This window comes from Mauremys mutica, chromosome 25 (genome assembly GCF_020497125.1).
Source record: "Mauremys mutica isolate MM-2020 ecotype Southern chromosome 25, ASM2049712v1, whole genome shotgun sequence".
Lineage (NCBI taxonomy): Eukaryota > Metazoa > Chordata > Testudines > Geoemydidae > Mauremys > Mauremys mutica.
In genome coordinates, this window is record NC_059096.1 from 13,502,788 (window position 1) to 13,524,885 (window position 22,098).

The 22,098-nt window shown below is 50.3% G+C and overlaps 1 protein-coding gene across 1 annotated transcript in view; it reads right to left on the bottom strand.

Moving 5' to 3' along the window:
- Nucleotides 1-338: 338 nt before the first annotated feature.
- The window catches only part of C1QL1 (complement C1q like 1), a 72,202-nt gene continuing 50,442 nt past the window's right edge, over nt 339-22,098 (bottom strand). The window contains exon 2 of the mRNA XM_044999765.1: nt 339-715. Coding sequence (XP_044855700.1) covers nt 536-715 — 180 coding nt within the window. The 3' untranslated portion in view covers nt 339-535. The remainder of the gene's footprint in view (nt 716-22,098) is intronic.

The window sequence follows — 22,098 nt, forward strand, 5'->3', positions numbered from 1 at the left end:
GGTTGAGACGGGGCTCAAGGGGCTGTCGGGGGGGAGACGGGGCTCACGGGGCCATCGGGGGTGAGACGGAGCTCACGGGGGCCACGGGGCTGTCGGCGGGGGAGACAGGGCTCACGGGGGCCATGGGGGGGGGAAGATGGGGCTCACGGGGGCCACGGGGCCATCGGGGGGGAAGATGGGGCCACGGGGCCGTTGGGGGGTGAAACGGGGCTCATGGGAGCCACGGGGCTGTCGGTGGGGGAGACAGGGCTCACGGGGCGGTCGGGGTTGTGACAGGGCTCATGGGGCTGTTGTGGGGGAGACAGGGCTCACAGGGGCCATGGGGCTGTCGAGGGGGGGAGACGGGGTTCACAGGGGCCGCGTAGTTGTTGGGGGAGGAAAGCAGGGAAGCGAAAGGGGCAGATGTCAGAGTCTCACTGGCGGCAGCCGGGTGCCCTCCCCCGCGCTCCGTGTGGCAGGGAGGCCGTGGCCAGGGGATGGGCCCCGCCCCGGGGAACCTTCCCAGTCTGCTTGGCGAGGGCGAGCGGGCGGCAGCTCAGTCCGAGTAGATGATGAAGCCCGAGAACGTGCTGTATTTGTTGTTGTTGCCCCCGTGCGCCTTGCCGCCGTCCAGTTTGATGAAGACCTCGTCGCCGGCATCCAGGTGCAGGATGACGCTGTTGCTGGCGTAGTCGTAGTTCTGGTCAGCGTCCTGCGCGATGGCGCTGGCCCGCACCTGGGGGAGGAGCGAGAGTGCGGTCATCCCTCGCCCCACGGCCAGCCCCCGTCCCGGGGGGAGGGAGCTGTGTCGTACCAATCACCACGAGCCAGCACAGCGTCCCCCAGCCCTGCCCTCTCACATTCCCCCTGCTAGGCTGCGGCGGGGGCACATCACAGGGACGCTAACGGGAGCTGGAGACACGCGGCCGGAGCCGGGCTCAGGAAGGAATGGAGCCGGAGAACTGGCGACCAGCGGAACCGCTTCCTGGGGGTCGGGGCGGATTCTCCACTGCTGACAATGTTAAACTCAAGCCTGGATGTTTTTCTAAGAGATCTGCTCCAGGGGTTGCTTTGGGGCGGCTCTACAGCCTGGGTCCTACAGGTCAGCCCAGCTGATCTGGCCTTGGAATCTATGACACTGGCAAGGGGAGGGAAAGAAAGAAAGAAAAAAAAAGCAGCCGCTGGAGCAGAGCGAGCAGAGGCGACGAGAGGAAAGGCAGGACGGGGAAGGGGAAGAGGTGAAGAAGAAAGGAAAAGAGGCCTTAGAAGAGCAGGGGAAGGAGCCATGATGGGCAAGGTGAGGCAGCAGGGGAAGGGGCAGGTTGTAATCTGGGAGGGAGAAGAGAACGGTGCTGAGGGAGGTGCGGCGAAGGCAGACGTTTCTGGAGGTGCCATGGCTCTGAGTGCAGCGTGACTCTGGCGCAGACGGGAGCGGCATCATGAGGTCTGTGCTGAGGGTGCAGGGACCCCCCTGGCACCCGACAGAGCCTGTTCTGAGTCCATGGAGCAGAGCTGCCAGCGCCGGAGGGGTACAAGGGCATCGCCTCCCCTGCCAAGAGCCCAGCCCCGCCGAGGGAAGGCTTTCGGCGAGACAGGCCCAGCCGGACAGCTCACAGCTCGGCCGCTCGGGTGATTGTTCCAGGAACTCCTAGGGGACTCAGCCCAGAGCAGGGCCCAGCCCATAGGCTTGCCTAGAGCCAGTCCCGGATCCACCCAGCCTGCAGGCTAACAACGGCATGCAAGGCCCAGGATGGACCATCAGCCATCACTGTGATGGATGGAGACTGAGCCACATTTTCATGTTGGCTACCAACTGTTTTGAAAGTCTGGCCCCTCAGGAGCTGCCCCAGCTCCCAGGGCGAGTCTGTAGCAGAGCAGAAAACTTCTGAGTCCCAGTCTGGGGCACAACCATTTTGGTCTCAGAGAAGCTCCATGTAGAAATAACATTTATTCCCACACTAAGTCCAGCAGGAAGGCTGGGAATGTATCCCTGTAATACGAGGTTAATACCATGGGAGAAGCACAGGCAGCAACCTTGGCTCATTGATAAATAAAAACCTTTGTGCTATAGCTTGGCCCGAATAGCCTCAGGCCCTAGTTCTCATAGCGCCGTACAGCTTAGCACTTTTTTGGGGGGGGGAGGGAGGAGAGGGGGGAAGAGGGGACGCCATTTCTAGGAGTGGACCAAAATAAAAGTGAGGATAATTTTCAGGAATTAAAAAACCCAGCAGCACTGGAGACCAGCAGGGGCCCGACTAACATGGCTGCCTGAAGTCTGAGCTCTGAGGGGATAGCAAAGTAATCTGCCTCCAGCGACCCCATGGGTGGCAGGTGAACCCCCCTTTGGGGATGTTAGCCTAATGGCCTTGCCCTTTCTGCCTAAGGCCCTGCCTCCTGTATGCTGGAGCCCCAAGGCCCCCTCCCGTGACCAGAGGTGCCTGGAGACCCTCCCTTCAGGGCCAGAGGAGCTCCAGCCTGCCCACTCCAGCCATGCTGGCTGGCCGGCCCTCCCAAGAGCCGGCCTAGCCCCTGGGCCACCCTGGGCCACTGGCCTGACACACACACCCCCACCCCAGGCCGGCCTGGCCGAGTGCCACCCCGTGCCGCCAGCAGGCCCAAACTCCAGGCTGGAGGCTGGAGCTGAGCACCCTCCACCAGCTTAAGGGTGGACAGCGAAGGAGGGCAGGGCCTCAGGACAGAGATTGGACGGGGCCATGGCCTGGGTCAGGGGAGCCTTAGCCTGGCCAGGCCTTTGATACCCACCGTCCATGATTGACCCCCCTGAAACCTAGTAAGTGCCCCAAAAACCTGAGCACAGAATTGCAGTCTCCAAAAAATTGGAAAATTGAAAACGATCTTTCACTCAAACGAGTGTTTCCAGCTCGCAGCGAGGAGATGGAAGAGACCAAGTGAACATATGGCAAGCAAATCAGGCAGAAATGCCAGGGCTGCAGAAAACCAAATGGCTACCAAAGGCTAGCAGACAGTGGAGAGTGATGTCGGAGTTTATGGTCATGAGAGAGGATCTGACAACCACGCTTTGAGCAGTAACGAAGGAAGTTACGGACTTGGAAGAACGTGTCGCTGAGCCTGTAGAGACTGGCCTAAGAGAAGCAAGCGAGAGGAAGACAGAGCTGCAGAGCCACATGGCACTCATGGACCAGAGAGAGAGGGGTGTAGCTTCAACTGGCTGATCTAGAAAACAGAGTGAGAAGAAACAGATACTTTGAAGTAATTCGAAGAAATGTCTGTATACTAATGCGAGAAGTATGGGGAATAAGCAGGAAGAACTTGAAATGCTAGTAAATAAACTCAACAATGATGTAGTTGGCATCACAGAGACTTGGTGGGATAATACGCATGACTGGAATATTGGTATACAAGGGTACAGCTTGCTCAGGAAGGACAGACAGGGAACAACAGGAGGATGTGTTGCCTTATGTATTAAAAATATAAACACTTGGACTGAGATTGAGATGGGAATAGGAGACAGACTTGTTAAAAGTCTCTGGGTAAGGATAAAAGGGGTAAAAAACAAGGGTGATGTCATGGTAGGGGTCTACAACAGACCACCTGACCAGAAAGAAGAGGTGGAGGAAGCTTTTTTTAAAAAAACTAACAAAATCATCACAAGCACAGGACTTGGTGGTGATGGGGGACTTCAACTACCCAGACATCTGTTGGGAAAAATAACACAGCAGGGCACAGATTATCCAACAACTTCTTGGAATGTATTGGAGACAATTTTTTATTTCAGAAGGTGGAGAAAGCTGGTCTAGATTTGATTTTGACAAATAGGGAGGAACTGGTTGAGAATTTGAAAGTGGAAGGCAGCTTGGGTGAAAGGGATCACACAATGCTAGAATTCATGATTCTAAGGAATTGTAGGAGGAAAAACAGCACAATAAAGATAATGGATTTCAAGACGGCAGACGTTAGCAAACTCAGGGAGTTGGTAGGTAAGATCCCATGGGAAGCAAGTCTAAGGAGAAAAACAGTTCAAGAGAGTTGGCAGTTTTTCAGAGACATTACTAAGGGCACAAGAGGAAACTATCCCATTCCGTAGGAAAGATAGGAAGTGTGGCAAGAGACCACCCGGCTTAACCAGGAGATCTTCAATGATCTGAAAATCAAAATCCTACAAAAAGTGGAAACTAGGTCAAATTACAAAGGATGGATATAAACAAATAACACAAGTATGAAGGGACAAAATTAGAAAGGCCAAGGCACAAAACAAGATTAAACTAACTAGAGACATAAAGGGCAACAAGAAAACCTCCTACAAATACATTAGAAGTCAGAGGAAGACCAAGGACACCATGTTATTCAAAGCTGGGGAGCGGGGGGAACAATACAGAAAATGTGGAAATGGCAGAAGTACTAAATGCCTTTTTTTGTTTCAGTTTTCACCAAAAAGGCTAGAAGCGATCGGACGTCTAACATAGTGAATGCGAGTGAAAAGGAGGTAGGATCAGAGGCTAAAATAGGGAAAGAACAAGTTAAAAATTACTTAGATAAGTTAAATGTCTTTAAGTCACCAGGGCTTGATGGAATACATTCTAGACGAATACTCAAGGAGCTGACTGAGGAGATATCTGAGCCATTAGTGTTTATTTTTTAAAAGTCCTGGAAGACGGGAGAGAATCCAGAAGACTGGAAAATGGCAAATATCGTGCCAATCTCTAAAAAGAGAAATAAGGACAACCTGGGGAATTACAGACCAGTCAGCTTAACTTCTGTACCCGGAAAGATAATGGAGCAAATAATAAAGCAATCAATTTGCAAACACCTAGAAGATAATAAGGTGATAAATAAGAGTCAGCATGGATTTGTCAAGAACAAATTGTGTCAAACCAACCCAATATCTTTCTTTGACAAGGTAACAAACCTCGTGGATGGGGGGAAGCAGCAGACGTGGTATATCTTGACTTTAGTAACACTTTTGATACTGTTTCACTTGATCTTCTCATAAGCAAACTAGGGGAAAAAACCTGAGATGGAGCTACTATAAGGTGGGTGCATGACTGGTTGGAAAACTGTACCCAGAGAGTAGTTATCAGTGGTTCACAGTTAAGCTGGAAGGACATATTGAATGGGGTCCTGCAGGGATCAGTTCTGAGGTCAGTTCTGTTTAATATCTTCAGCAATGACTTAGATAATGGCATAGAGAGCACACGTATAAAGTTTGCTGACAATACCAAGCTGGGAGGGGTTGCAAGTGCTTTGGACAACAGGATTAAAATTCAAAATGAGCTGGACAAATTGAAGAAATGGTCTGAAGTAAACAGGATGAAATTCAATAAGGACAAATGCAAAGTACTCCACGGAGGAAGAAACAACCAGCTGCACACATACAAAATGGGAAATGACTGCCTAGGAAGGAGCACTGGGGAAAAGGGATCTGGGGGTCATAGTGGATCACAAGCTAAATATGAGTCAACCGTGTAACGCTGTCCCAAAAAAAGCAGACATCATTCTGGGATGTTGTGTCGAAGTGGGAATGTTCTGGCTGTGTTATGTGAATGCTGCGTGGGAAGTATTGACCTGGGAAGGTTGCAGGGGAGTTGGGCTGGGACTGCCTTGGGAAAGGGAGGATACCTGAGCATGTAACCTCAGAACACAGGAGGGGGGTGGAGGCCAGGTGACACCTCTGCCCGGAAACTGGACAAAGGCTGGGGGAGGAGCCAGGGGGAGGCTGAGTGAGAGGCTGGAGGCAGTTTCAGGTTGGGAACTGGCTGGGAAATGGAGAGGGGCCCCGACAGGGCTTGGGCTTCCCAACGGGGCTGTGGCCTCCCTGGGGGCCCCAGATGGACCTAACTAAAGGGGGTCCTGTTGTCTGTACCGGCAAGACCTGTTTTGGACTGTGTTCCTGTCATCTAAATAAACCTCTGTTTTACTGGCTGGCTAAGAGTCACGTCTGACTGCGAAGTGGGGGTGCAGGACCCTCTGGCTTCCCCAGGACCCTGCCTGGGGGGACTTGCTGTGGGAAGCGCACGGAGGGGCATAGGCTGAATGCTCCAAGGTCAGACCCAGGAGGTGAAGCCGTGTGATCTTCTTGCCCTGGAGACAGTCTGCTCCGAGGGAGAGAAGCAGGGCCGGTGCAACCATTTAGGCGACCTAGGCGGTCGCCTAGGGCACTAGGATTTGTGGGGGGCGGCATTTTCTTCGGCAGCAACCGCAGTGGCTGGATCTTCAGCTGTCCTGGTCGCCGCCAGCATTTAGGAGGAGGGAGCTGGGGTAGGGGAGTGCGGGGAGGGCCGCCTGCAGCAATTAAGGGCGGGGGCGGGGCAGCACGCAGGGGAACTCCCCGCCCCAGCTCACCCCTGCCCCACCTCCTCCCCGAGCACGCTGTGGCTGCTTCATTTCTCCCGCCTCCCAGGCTTGCGGCACCTAAGCTGATTGGCACCGCAAGCCTGGGAGGCGGGAGAAGTGAAGCAGCGATGAGCTCAGGGAGGAGGCGGAGCAGGGGTGAGCTGGGGCGGGGGGGCTCAGGGTGGAGGGTGGGGAGCTGCCATGGGGGGGCGCCTCAGGGTGGAGGGGGGGAGCTGCCGCGGGAGGGGGCACCTCAGGGCAGGGGCTCGGGGAGGGTGCAAGGTGGAAGTTTCGCCTAGGGCGCAAAACATCCTTGCACCAGCCCTGGAGAGAAGGCTCCCCAAAGTCCTGACTGGCTTTGTGGGGAGCAGTTCCAGAGCATCACCGGAGACTCCGTGACAGATGTATTAGCAGGAGTGTTGTAAGCAAGACACGAGCAGTAATTCTTCCGCTGTACTCCGTGCTGATTAGGCCTCAACTGTAGTATTGTGCCACATTTCAGGAAAGATGTGGACAAATTGGAGAAAGTCCAGAGAAGAGCAACAAAAATGATTAAAGGTCTAGAAAACATGAGCTATGAGGGAAGATTGAAAAAATTGGGTTTGTTTAGTCTGGAGAAGAGAAGACTGAGAGGGGACATGAGAACAGTTTTCAACTACATAAAAGGTCCTATGATCTAAATGTCAAACTACTGCATCAGCAAATGAAAAGAGCTTGGGAGTGCTGGGGGCAGCATGCAGTTTCTCGGTTAGGATGCATCGCCATGATCAAAATGAACGTTTTGTTCCATCTTTCTTGATTTAAAATCTTTTGTAGCCATCCCAGATCCAATCCTAGCAGGAATACAGAGAATGTTGTTAGAATTTATGTGGAATAAGAAAAGACCAAGAGTGACTGTATATACTTTGTACCGACCTATCGAGTAGGGTGGACTAGCAGTTCCAAATATTTTGTGGTACTATCAAGCCAGCCAGCTCAACGCAGTAGTGCTCTAGCCCAATCAAACACTTGGTCTTTATTGAACAAGGGGATTGTGGCAGTGTAAACATTGCTAGGCTACCATGGATTAATTAAAAATCATGCCCTCCAGAAATGTCTACATCTCCTTTAGCAAAGGCTACTCTATGGGCTTAGGATAGAACTAGAGACAAAATACGTTCTTTTCCTTTGCCGATAACAACCACTGCAAACAAGCCAGATCTTAACCCAAATCACAAACCAGAGAGCTTTAAAGTCTAGGAAAGCTATAGAATACAAATGGGTGGCCAGCTATTCAGTAAAGAAACTCTTCTAACTTATTTAGAGATCAATACTACCTTTAATTGGCTCACTCTCCCATGGCACCGGTACTTTAAAGTTTCTCAACTTTCTCAACTTTCTAGAAAAGCTGTTTTATACAGAAAGCTGACTTTACCCGAAGCAATCGCAACTGGTCAGTTAGAAAACAAATCAAATGATAACGAATTTATATCAGTCCTTGCAGACAATTTTCCTAACAAAAAATGTCCAAATACGACACATGGGGAAAAGGAACTGGACAGACAAATTATCCCAAAAGAATGGGGCTTGATTTGGAAAAGAGGACCAGCAACCGCAGTCTGTAGCACAAAGAGAGAAAATTTCTTTAAGATAATGATTCAGTGGCACTTCACTCCTGGCAGGTGATTAGACAGATAGATGAGATTTTATACATTTATTGTGGCCAGTCATTAAAGAGCACCGGGATGCAATCTGTAATTGTTGGATATTGATTACCAGATGACCCTTTGGTGATGCTTCTGCGGCTTCCCAGTGGAAATGATCACACAAGAGGAAATGAAGAATTAATCTCTCATCTGCTAGTAGCTGCTCAGCTACTGAGAGCCTCCCTTGGAAAAAGAAAAATAGCTCAACCACAATGATTCAAATAATACGGGAGGTGGGTGTTATATGGAAAAATTAATGCACCAATTATGTTCCCAGCAAAACAGACAGATACTTAGATAGAGATTTGTTTGCATTCACACTTGCAAAGAACCCCGCCCACCTGTCCACATTTTTTAAATATTAACATTTGATAGTGTGACAAAGTTCCTCCTCTACCTTGGTGGGTCCTGCGCTTATTGGTGGATTTTGCTAGCCTCAGAGATCTTCCTGTGTCGGATCAGGAGTTGGGAGGTTTGGGGGGAACCCGGGCCCACCCTCTACCCCGGGTTCCAGCCCAGGGCCCTGTGGATTGCAGCTGTCTATAGTGCCTCCTGTAACAGCTGCATGACAGCTACACCTCCCTGGGCTACTTCCCATGGCCTCCTCCCAACACCTTCTGTATCCTCACCACTGGACCTTCCTCCTGGTGTCTGATAATGCTTGTACTCCTCAGTCCTCCAACAGCACATCCTCTCCCTCTCAGCTCCTTGTGCATCTTGCTCCCAGCTTCTCACATGTGCACCACAAACTGAAGTGACCTCCCTTTTAAACCCAGGTGCCCTGATTAGCCTGCCTTCATTGATTCTAGCAGCTTCTTGATTGGCTGCAGGTGTTCTAATCAGCCTGTCTGCCTTAATTGTTTCCAGAAAGTTCCTGATTGTTCTGGAACCTTCCCTGTTACCTTACCCAGGGAAAGGGGACCTGCTTAACCTGGGGCTAATATATCTCCCTTCGATCACTCTCCTGTAGCCACCCTGCACAATAGACATGTCTGGTTTGCTAAAAGATGTGTAATCAGGGATATCAATCGATTGAATAAAACTACCAGGAACTACCTGTAATGGGGAACATGAAGATGCTCACTCTCTAACATGGTAACACCCTGTTAACCAGAGAGCTCCAGTGAGAATGCTGCTGTGCATCCTTCCGCTGAACAGAAGCTCACTGTTGTAATCACTATGTTTTGTCTCTGATATTTCATGGCTGGATTTTAAACCTGTTTAAACTTCCTATAGAAAGACATCGTTTAAAAAAAACCCCAGCACTGTTCCCATAGTCTAGCGCCTCAAGGAGAGCTCGTCCAATTACCCTCGGAACGATTCTCTGTTGGGCGTGAGAGATTGTTTGCAGACAGGAGACTGTATGTATGTATGTATGTATGTATGCAGGAACTTGGCAGAAGCTGGACAGATGGTTTTGTGCTTCAGGCCGTCCGGGGGGACTCTGCCACGTATTCCCCCAATGACCTTGGCCACGTCACTCAGGGCCAGATTTTTAAGGGTCTTCAGGCACCTACATGCAGACAGGCATCTAGTGGGGTTTACAAAAACACGTAAGCAGGTTAGGCACCTAACTCCCATAGACATCAATGGGACACAGGCACCTAACCAGCTTAGGTACTTTGATCAGTCTCAGTAGGTGCTGGCGTCACTTTTAGTTGCTGAAAAATCTTTGTGAACCTGGTCCTGAGGCCTGGATCCAATGCTCTTAAGCACGTGCTTAAAGAGTCCCCCTGAATTCATGTGCTGAAGGGATTTGCTAGATCATTTCTCTGTGCCTGGGGTCACCACCTGGAAAATGGGGATAATGAGTCTTCCTTTCGTCCACCCTTTGTCTGTCCCGTTTAGATTCGAAACTGTTTGGAGCAGGGACCAGTGCAGCCTCCAGCCTGAGGGGCCCTGGGCCTAGGCACTACTGTAATATAAGTAATCGAGGGTGTGTGTGTGTGTGTGTGTATGTGTGTGAGAAACTGTCTCAGAAACCAGGGCCAGAGTTTCCGAGGAAACCTGCCCCTTAGCTCTTTTGAAGATGTGGCCTCAGATGCCTGACTCTGCTCTCATTTCATGGGTGTGAATGGGGAGTAACCTGCTGTCATAAACAGATAGTTAAGGGTTAAGGTCTCTTTTACCTGTAAAGGGTTAACATGCAGTACCTGATGACCACCTGACCAGAGGACCAATCAGAGACAGATTAATTTCAAATCTCTGTGGAGGGAAGCCTTTGTCTGTGTTCCTTGTTTGCTCAGAGCTCTCTTTGGATCTAAGAGAGGACAGTCATGTCTCCAAGTTCTCCTGGAGTAGTTTCTACTATTTAATAGTGAGTATTAATTAGAAAGGCGGGTTAGTCTTATAATTTGATTTCTACATTTGCAATTGTGTGTTTGCTAAAGGAAATTCTTTATTCCCGTTGGCTGTTACTTTGCTTTCACTGAGAAAGAAAGGGGGAGGGGGGATTCTCTCCAGAGATTGATAAGTTTAGACCCTGTATTGTTCCATCTTGGTTACAGAGACAGTGACTTTTCTTTTTTACTCTTTAATAAATTCTTTTCTATTAAGGACTTGGTTGGTCTTTCCTTGGGTGGATTCTCAGGGAAAGAGGAGGGAGAGGTATCCCTCTGTAGTTAGATCCCGGTGTCTCTCCTAGGAAAAGGGAGGGGGGAGGAAGCGGGGGGAATGGTTTATTTCTCCTGGGTATAAGAACTCCATGGATTTGGGGCTCTTGGGATCCCCTAGGATTTTGGGGAAGGATTGTGTCCCAATCCACGTAATTGATTGGGTGGTGGCAGTTTTACCAGATCTAAACTAGGATTTTAGTTTAGAGGGAAACCAAGGCAGGTCCCCACATTGGAACCCAACAGCTCTAAGTGGGGGTGAGACCTATGACACCTGCTAATAATAATTGGAGACATACCAATCTCCTAGAACAGACCCTAAAGGGTCATCAAGTCCACCCCCCTGCCTTCACTAGCAGGACCAAGTACTGATTTTTGCCCCAGATCCCTAAGTGGCCCCTTCAAGAACTGAATTCACAACCCTGGGTTTAGCAGGTCAATGCTCAAACCACTGAACTATCCACTGAGATCAGTGGGGCTACAGCAGTGTAGAATCAATATAAGTGGAGAACCAGACACTTAATATTGCCCCGTATTCTCTCTGAATCCAGAGGGGAGGATTTATCATGCATATTTGTCAAAACAAGGGCACAAACCAAACATCATTTTCAAAATATGGCACGGGGGGGGCAGGGCAAATTCTTCTGCCCTTTTGTGCATCTCCCTGGGCGTGGGCGGAGGACGTGGGCTGGTGGGGTTTGTTGGAAGGTGCTCGTCCATTTCACTAGCCGGATCTTCTGTGCTAGGGTGGGGCTGGGGTCCTCAGTGCTGCAGGGGGCTGCGTGTGTTGCAGACACAACTCTATAACAAATCATGGCTGCGAAGGTAGAGGCCAGCCAGCACCAGACCTAGACGCTGCAAATCGCACTCGGCTCCCGGTGCCCCGGCAGCAGTGCCAGGGGAGGGGAAGGAGGTCGAGGGGCTTTCTGCCACCTTTGTGGCCCCGCGATTCTGAGCTGCTCCAGGAGCTGTAACTCACAGCAACCCGTTCTGCCTGCCTATGGGCTGTGGCACAGCCCAGAATCCCTGCACCAGCGTGTGCTGCGGGCCCACCCCCTCGCCAGGCCCAGCCCCAGGGCTTGCATGTATGTATGTATGTGACATGGATCTGACACTGGCTCCAGGCCAGGGGAACTCCCCATCGGCCAGCCCCCAGGTGGCACATCGCTAGCCCTGTGCCACAGCAGAACCGCCTGGCCAGAGCTGTGACATTGCCCAGCCACTCCACTCCTCAGCAGCGCGTGCAGAGACGCTGCTAATGGACATGGCCCCGGTTGTTTTCTTTGCTCTTTTATTTTCAGTCACTTAGCAAACGCTGCTGTCACCTTGCCCCAGGATTCACATGATTTTATGAAGCAGGCGAGACAAGTGCAGAACTTGGCAGCGGGAGTGCAACTGATCTCATGGGAGGGGGAGAGCGCACAGCTCCCCATTTTGCCAGGGACTCCAGCCCCCCGGACACAGAGCAACCACCAGTAAACAGGCGCCTGCTCATCCAAACAGCACCCACAGCTGTGGAGTAATAACTAGTGTCCCAGCTGGGCTGGGCACTTGCCCTGCACCCAGCAATCCAAGGCGGGCAGAGCCGGGAGAGCGGACAGTGCTCACCAGAGGGACACAGCAGGGCCGACTTCCACGAAACATCCCCAGTGGAAGCCCACTCTCGCCTTCTCTTATTAGTTAGGCAGGGAAAACAGGCCAGCTCCCACCTGGGGTGACCCCATTGGCTGTCATGGATCCCGCCCTGGGGTAACCTCCCTTGGCCTCGAGAGACCTGCGGTCAATTTGGCCCCCTACTAATAACCTCCCTGTTCCATGGAGCCAGGAACCAAGGGGCCGGGGAGCCAGAGCCAGCACCCAGCTTGCAGGCAGAGCCGCAGGGGCAGGCTGGTGAGCAGAGCAGCAGGCCAGGCTGGGGGAGCTGGGAGATGAACCACTGAAGTCGGCAAGATGCTCCCCCTTTCTCTGGCACACGTGGAGGGATGGAGGCTGTGACCTGGCTCACCGGGACGGTCCCCAGGGAGCCTGGGCCTGGGGAGTGGGGCTGGGCCATTGGAGAGCACCACCCAAATCCTCTCCCCGGAAAGTCATTGTCCAGAATCGGCTGTGAATTTTTACGTCAATGAGCACTGAAGCTGTGTGCCCCTGTGGAGTGTGTGCCCCGCGTGTGGAGTGTGTGTGCCCCTGTGGAGTGTGTGCGCGCCCCCCGTGTGGTGTGTGCGTGCTCCTGTGGAGTGTGTGTGCCCCGGTGGAGTGTGTGAGTGCCCTGTGTGGCGTGTGTGCACCCCGTGTGGTGTGTGCGTGCTCCTGTGGAGTGTATGCGCCCTGGTGGAGTGTGTGTGTGCCTTGTGTGGTGTGTGTGCACCCCGTGTGTGCCCCCCGTGTGGTGTGTGTGCGCGCCACATGTGTTGTGTGTGTGCCCCTGTGGAGTGTGTGTGTGTGCCCCTGTGGAGTGTGTGTGTGTGCCCCTGTGGCGTGTGTGTGTGTTGTGTGTGTGCCACGTGTGGCGTGTGTGTGTGCCACGTGTGGCGTGTGTGTGTGCCACGTGTGATGTCTGTGCACCCCTTGTGTGCACCCCATGTGGTGTGTGTGTGTGTGTGTGTATGCTGCACGTGTTGTGTGTGTACCCCTGTGGTGTGTATGTGTGGCATGTGTGTGCCCTGCATGTAGCATGTGTGTGTGTGCTGCATGTGTGCGCCGCATGTGGAGTGTGTGCGCCACGTGTGCGCCCGTTTGGAGTGTGCGTGCGAGGAGGGGGGAATCACAGAGCCGGAGGTTTTACAGCCAGAAGGGACGGTAACGGTCCCCATGTCTGATCTCCTCAAGAGCACAGGGCAGAACGCCGGGGTTCCTGCGGCCAGCCCAGAGTGTCCTCTGGTTCCAGGGACAGAGAATCCCCCATACCCCGGTAGGTTGTTCCAAGGCCTGCTCACCTCCCTGTTAGCAATGTGCACCTCCTGCAGGAATCAAGGGTCTGCCCTGGCCACGAATGCACCGATGGCGCAGTGGCCGGAGTGGCTGTCACAGAATTTGCTGCCCGTGTGCTGCGCACAGAGGGCCCAGGTGGAGGTCACAGGCCTGCACTAGCTGGGGGAGGGGAATGCTTTAGATCACCCACTAGATTCTTCCCACTCCGGCTGTCCAGGGATTGCTGGATCTAACCCATTGTTAGTCCTTCTCTCTCAAACGATGGCAGGACCCATTGGCCCTGACTGCTGCAAAGTGCTATGCAGGATTCTGCCTTGGGATAAGGCTGGGGGTGGGGGTTGATCCCCTCCGGCAGTGACTGTTTACATTCAAGAGGACGTGGAGGACAAATATTTACTAATGGGCTTTTCAGTCTAGCCCAGAAAGGGGTAACACCAGCCAAAGGCTGGAAGTTGAAGCTAGACAAATTCTGACTGGAAATAAGATGGAAATTCTCACCACACCGGTTAATTAACCATTGGAACCCAATTTACCCAGGCTGGGGGTGGAGTCTCCGTCACTTGCAATTTTTAAATCCAGACTGGCTGTTTTTCTAACCGCTCGGCACTGGGAATCATTTGGGGCAGGACTCTGGCCTGTGCTGTGCAGGAGGTCAGAACAGCTGGTCTAATGGTCCCTTCTGGCCTTGGGATCTATGAAGCGATGCCAGGGTGGGAGCCAGCAGTGACGTGTTTGTACTAGGGCTGTCAAGCGATTCAAAAAATGAATTGTGATTAATCGCACTGTTAAACAATCATAGAATACCATTTATTTAAATATTTGTGGATGGTTTCTGCATTTTCAAATATATTGATTTCATAGAATGATAGAATTATAGACTTTAAGGTCAGAAGGGATCATTATGATCATCTAGTCTGACCTCCTGCACAACGCAGGCCACAGAATCTCACCCACCCACTCCTGTGCCTGAGCCATTGAAGTCCTCAAATCATGGTTTAAAGACGTCAAGGTGCAGAGAATCCTCCAGCAAGTGACCCGTGCCCCACGCTGCAGAGGAAGGTGAAAAACCCCCAGGGCCTCTGCCAATCTGCCCTGGAGGAAAATTGCTTCCTGACCCCAAATATGGCGACCAGTTAAACCCAGCCAGCACCCAGGAAAGAATTCTCTGTAGTGACTCAGATCCCACCTCATCTAACATCCCATCACAGACCACTGGGCGTACTTACCGCTAGTAGTCAAAGATGAATTAATTGCCAAAATTAGGCTATCCCATCATACCATCCCCTCCATAAACTTGTCAAGCTTAGTCTTGAAGCCAGATATGTCTTTTGCCCCCACTACTCCCCTTGGAAGGCTGGTCCAGAACTTCACTCCTCTGATGGTTAGAAACCTTCATCTAATTTCAAGTCTAAACTTCCTGATGGCCAGTTTATATCCATTTGTTCTTTGTCCACATTGGTACTGAGCTTAAATAATTCCTCTCCCTCCCTGGTATTTATTCCTCTGATATATTTATAAAGAGTGATCAGATCTCCCCTAAGCCTTCTTTTGGTTAGGCTAAACAAGCCAAGCTCTTTGAGTCTCCTTTCATAAGACAGGTTTTCCATTCCTCGGATCATCCTAGTAGCCCTTCTCTGTACCTGTTCTAGTCTGAATTCATCCTTCTTAAAACACGGAAGACCAGAACTGCACACAGTATTCCAGATGAGGTCTCACCAGTGCCTTGTATAACGGTACTAACACCTCCTTATCGCTACTGGAAATACCTCGCCTAATGCATCCCAAGACCTCATTAGCTTTTTTAACGGCCATATCACATTGGCGGCTCATAGTCATCCTGTGATCAACCAATACTCCGAGGTCCTTCTCCTCCTCTGTTACTTCCAACTGATGCCTCCCCAGCTTATAACAATAGTTCTTGTTCTTCATCCCTAAATGCAGAAACACAAACCAACCCAAAACACCACCACCCACAGCAAAACAACCCCCCAACAAGTACCAAGACACTGCTAGAACACTGCACACTCCCTTCAGTAGCCTGTGTGTTCCTCTGCCTGCCTCTCTTAGTCTTCCCTCAAACTCCCGCTGTAAACTCCCACTCAAACTCCCCTGTTTACAGCTCTGTTTGCTGGCTCCTGTGCCGCTGCAGCTGTCTATTTTAATTACAACACAGAATACAAAGTGTACAGTGCTCACTTTATATTTATTTTTGATCACAAGTATTTGCACTGTTAAAAACAAAAGAAATCATATTTTCAATTCACCTAATACCAGTACTGTAGTGCAATCTCTTTATCATGAAAGCTGAATGTACAAATGTAGAATTGTGTATAAAAAAACTGCATTAAAAATAAAACAATGTAAAATTTTAGAGGCTGCAAGTCCACTCAGTCCTACTTCTTGTTCAGCCAATCACTCAGACAAACAAGTTTGTTTACATTTGCAGGAGATAATGCTGCCTGCTTCTTCCTTACAATGTCACCTGACAGTGAGAACAGGTGTTCGCATGGCACTGTTGTAGCCGGTGTCGCAAGATATTTACGTGCCAGATGCACTAAAGATTCATATGCCCCTTCATGCTTCAACCACCATTCCAGAGGACGTGCATCCATGCTGATGACTGGTTCTGCTCGATAATGATCCAAAACAGGGCAGACCAACCAGGGCCGACCTTACATAGGGGCAAACTGGGTGAAAGCCCAGGGCACCCTTATAGACGGAGCACCTCCGGAGCAGGGGTGCCTCTCCCCCTGCTGCTCTGCTGGCGTCTGCAGCCCCACGGCTCTGCCCCCTGCCTTGGAGCCGCCCCTGGCCAAGTGCTCCTGGGAGCTTCCCAATAGCTGTAAGGGGGTGTGGCGATGATATCAGGGTGTTCCCTGCCCCCACCCCGCCCATGTACCCTATCTCTGCAGAGGGGGGTGAGGACACGGCTCACCAAGAGAGGGACCAAGCTGCGGGCAGCTGCTGCTGTGTCTGAAGGAGCTTTCCTTCAGGCTGGTGAGTGCCACTCTCTTAAAGGGGCAGCGCGCGCTCTCTCACACTCACACACGCTGTCTCTTTCACACTCACCCCCCAGCACATACTTATCTTGTTGTTGTTACTTGTTGGTACTTCCTGCAATGCGTATATGTGCTCTGTCATTTTATTCTTTCACAACGCCGTTATGTTAGTGTTTTGACTGGTCTGTGCATTTCATTATTTTATTTCTCTCTCATGCTTACGGTGAATTCTTTGAGTAGTGAGAGCTAAAATGCCTAACCTGTCCTGGCTGGAACAATGATCATTATTACTGTTATTACCATATTGTGCTTTGGCATTCATTATTTAAAGTGATACAATCAAATACTAGTAGTCTTCTAGAATGTAACTTTAGCTTGTACTAACCTTAGCAGTGCCAGTTTAAAAAATATTAGTGAAACCCATAACTATAGACACTGGGCACATGAAGGTCACTTATTTTCAAATTGTATTTTTAGTTATATCTGTAAAATAACTTAAAATTTGCATGAAAATAACTGCAGTTCCAACGCTGATACCAATAGCAATGATGGAGTCAATCGTTAGTGAGTCACATACAGGATTGTGATCGGTAAACATAAATGCCAAAATAATTAGAAAAATCAATTACCTTTCTTAATAAAAGAGAGAAAACCTTAATCACATATAGTAAAATTGTTTTTAGTGAAAAACAATTGACTTAAATAGAGCAGATCAATAGAGTGGATAATGGCAGTGACACAGATTTTAAGCGGATTTTATTTATTGTTATGTATCGCTAATAAAAATAGTGTACGAAGTATCAAATCCGTGTTTCTGAGCTCTGTCGTAAAGCTCCAGAACTGATACCTCAAGGTTTGGGATTGGGAATATTTTGCTGTGTTATCTCCTGATTGTTCTAAATTTACATATAAACTATAAACGTGGCTTTAATTGGCATTTGTATATATTTTTTCTTTCTTTATATAACAATTAGATACAGTGCTGCTGTCAGCTAATCCCTAAGTTATTATCTGCAAAAACCTTAGAGTTTTCAGGTGCCTAAGTAGTCCCTGGAATCATGGTTAAAGTTTCCTTCCCCCACACCCCCAATCTGAAATGGTCCCTGGGTGAGCCAGGAGGCCGTGGGCTCTGGCAAGATGCAGCGCACGTGTGACAGCGCAAAGCCTTGAGCCACATCAGGCACCACAAGCCACAGCAGCGGCGCAGGAGGGTGGCAACACACCATGTGCCAGGCCACCCTGACTTCTGTGCTGCTGTTGGTGGCGGCGTGGCCTTCAGAGCTGGGTGCCCGGCCAGCACCTGCCAGTATCAGGCCGCCCTGCCAGGGCTTAATTTGTGCCAGGGCTGAGCTCTAGCCTCTGGCATCTCTTGCAATACAAATTAAACACTGGGGGAGGCAGCAGGGCCTAGAGGTAATTGTGGGGGGGGGGGAGCCCAGGGAGCCCGAAGGGGCCAGAAGTGATGGGGGATGGGGGAGGCACCACAATACAAATTCGCCCAAGGTGCCATTTTCCCTAAGGCCGGCCCTGAGCCCAACACATGTTCATTTTCATTATCTGAGTCAGGTGCCACCAGCAGAAGGTCGGTTCGGGTTCTGTAGTTTCGGCACTGGAGTGCTGCTCTTTTAAGACTTCGGAAAGCATGCTCCACGCCTTGTCCCTCTCAGATTTTGGAAGGCACTTGAGATGCTTAAATCTTGGGTCGAGTACCGTAGCTATCTTTAGAAATCTCACATTGGTACCTTCGTTGTGTTTTGTGAAATCTGCAGCAAAAGTGTTCTTAAAAGGAACAACATGTGCTGGGTCATCATCCGAGACTGCTCTAACCTGAAATATATGGCAGAATGTGGGTAAAAAAGAGCTGGAGACATACAATTCCCCCCCAAAGAGTTCAGTCACTAATTTAATTAACACATTTTTTTAACGAGCATCATCAGCATGGAAACGTGTCCTCTGGAATAGTGGCTGAAGCATGATGGGGCATACGAATGTTTAGCATATCTGGCACATAAATACCTTGCAATGCCGGCTACAAAAGTGCCATGCAAATGCTTGTTCTCACTTTCTGGTGACATTGTAAGTAAGAAGCGGGCACCATTATCTCCTGTAAATGTAAACAGACTTGTTTGTCTGAGCATCTGGCTGAACAAGAAGTAGGACTGAGTGGACTTGTAGGCGCTGAAGTTTTACATTGCTTTGTTTTTGAGTGCAGTTATGTAACCAAAAAAAAATCTACATTTGTAAGTTGCACTTTCACGACACAGAGATTGCACTCCAGTACTTGTATGAGGTGAATTGAAAAATACTATTTTTGTTTATCTTTTACAGTGCAAATATTTATAAAGAAAAATAATATACACTTTGATTTCAGTTACAACACAGAATACAATATATATGAAAATGTAGAAAAACATCCAAAATAGATAATACATTTCAATGGCTATTCTATTGTTTAACAGTGCGATGAAACCTGCTATTAATTTTTTTTAGTTAATCTCGTGAATTAAATGCGATTAATCAATAGCCATAGTCTGCACCCCTACAAGGGCCCCTTCCACCTTCATGCGTAGCCCTGCCTGGGGTGACATTGGGGGGCAAAAAAGAGGGGCAGGGAAACTCTTCTCGCCACCCCTGGGAGGCACAGACCTCAGCGGGGACGGATTCCAGCCCAGCGCTGCTGCCTTGAGGGCAGGTCTGGATTAGCACAGGGGCTTTAGGGGCTGCAGACTATATTTTGAGGCCCCTGCTAACTATATTTCATTTCCTGCATTGTTCTTCAGTTGACGGCTCTGGGCCAGGTCTGGCTGCAAGGGCCTCCCGTTTGGCCCCCGCTGCTGGGTGTCAGCCGTCCCCTCCTGCCCCCTCCCGTCAGGAGCCTCGCCTGTTCTCATTGGGTGCTCCACTCCCTCCTCCCCCCACCTCCTGCGAGCAAGGCTGGCTACATACCCCACCCTCCCTGGAACACCCAGCTGGGGGGGATGACCCCACAGCAGTTCCCCCCCCCCCCACCGCCTGGGAGACAGGGGTGAAGACCCCCGGTAGGAGCAGATGTGAGGCTGCGTGGGCTACAGATGTTGGGGGCTGGGCAGATGGGGCTAGAGGCAGAACTGGTGGGGGGCTGGCTAGATGGTGGGGGGTCTGGGAGGGCTGAATTGATGGGGGCTAGGCAGACACACTTCACTTTATTTTCCCTAATTACCATCATGCCATGTATTTAATTTAGAAACTTTTCATCTACATTTAAACAGATCGGAGCTAGACTGTGTCACTCCATGCCAATTTACAGTGGTGCACTTCTAATCAGGCACTTAATCAGCTGGTTTGTGACATAAACCGATCTGTAATTGACACGCTTTCATCAGTTAACTCGATGGAGTCCTGCCTGGTACCTTTCTGGGGAAAAAAGACGGTTGGTGCGAGTGTCAAAATCCCAGGCCACAAGGAAGGGAAATTTCTTGTGAGTTTAACTTCTCATTTGAATCTCACTGTTTTAAGAGAGTTAATATCAACAGCACACTGTTCTAACAGCATTACAGTGTGTTTGTATAATGATTGGCTTGCAAGATTTCATTGGAATATTGTCTCCACACACTTAACCTTTTATTCTGAGATTACTGGACACAATCCAGCACATCACTCTGGCCGGGGGCAGGCTCACTAGAGAACAAACACCTGAAGAGCCCTCTGGCCCTAGAGAGCATCCGTTAGCCCCTCGAGATTTGACACTGTCTTACCCGGGCTACTAGAAAACGTAACCGAATAGTGACAGCGACTTCCCAAGCAAATCCAGGAAACAAAACAACATCCTCAGAGGTGTCACCATCTATAACCCTCAGCTCACACCTACATCTCCAATTATGCTGAACAGCTCTGCAGACGGACTTCAGAAAAACGGGAGTCACTTACTACACCTCACAGCCTCCAGAAGGGACCCCCTCAAACAGGAAAGCATCACATGCTCTCACACACTGCAAGAAAGAAATCAGGAAGGCCACCTGGAAATCATGCAAGAAATGCAAGAACAACTATCAGAAAAACCTGATGACAGCCACCCGACACAAAAACAAAAAGTGGAACCAACTACAACTATTCCACAACCCCCAGAACACCATCTCCTGGAGAAACCATGGCACCAATACCCCCCTCATGGACACTACATGACACATGGACATCATCAATTTATCCAGACTACTCCCAAGTGGAGCTGAATTATATGTACTCGAAGGGACTGAACTTCTGCGCCATCACAGAACCTGATGCCTGACAAACAGGTGGAGGACAAGAAGAATTCTTCTGCCAAAGAATTCTTTCACAACAGTGACATCACTCACAGTTACCACATCCCCACTGACCATCATAAGAAAAAATAATCATCTGACTGGACATAACCACACTGTTGATCATTACATTGATTGCTTCAGGAAAACAATTGACTGTGGAATCCTTAACAAACATCACATCCACCACAATCTCTCCACCACTAAGAGGACAGCTATCCTGTCCCTGAAATCTAACTACCAGATAGTGATCAAACCAGCAGGCAAAGGGGGCGCCATCGTAGGCCTCAACTGTGATGACTACGTTAACGAGGCCAATCGACAACTCTCTGACACCAGCAGCAACAAGGAACTCAAAGAAGACCTCACACCACAGTTTACCCAGGAATTTAAGGGTGTCATCAAATCCTTCACCAAACAACCCCTGGAGAAACTCTACAAACTCATTCCCCATGAACCCACCCCGCAGACCTTCTACATGCTCCCCAAGATACACAAACAAGGGTGCCCCGGCAGACCCATCCTATCTGGACACAGCACTCTGACTAGAGGAATATCAGGACTCATAGAAACCATCCTCAAACCACTCACCAAGCAAAAGCCCAGCTTCCTCCAAGACACAACTGACTTTCTCCACAAACTCTGCAACATTAACAACCTCCCTCAGAAAAACCTCCTCACCACCTTGTGTCACAGAGCCCCCGGGCGATGCTCTGGAACTGCTCCCCACAAAGCCAGGCAGGACTCTGGGGAGCCTCCTCTCCCTTGGAGCAGACTGTCCCCAGGGCAAGAAACTCACACGGCTTCACCTCCTGGGTCAGACCTTGGAGCATCCAGCATATGCCCCTCCGTGCGCTTCCCACAGCAAGTCCGCCCAGGTAGGGTCCTATCGGGACTCCCCTCCATTCCCCAGCCAGCTTCCAAAACTGCCAAACCCCCTCCTCTCTGGGCTGTGTCTCTTTCCTGGGCCAGGAGGCCACCTGATCTCTTTGTTTTCCCACACCTTTAGCATCCCCTTGCAGGGGGGAAGGGCCCAGGCCATTCGTTGCCAGGCGACAGGGTCGGCCATAACTGAGGCACCCACACAGTATTCAGAGGAAACATTAAAAACAGTCCCACTTCGTCACACCTTGGCTGTCTCCTCCCTATTCATCCACTTCCCTGACAATGGCGGCATCGCTGCCTGCCTCAAATATCTAGGAGACAATGGACAACACTCAGATGTCCACCTGTAGTGGTCCCTCACTCTCAAGTGGGGAGAGAGGCCACTCCGCCTCACTACAGGCAGACAGTAACCAATAGTCTA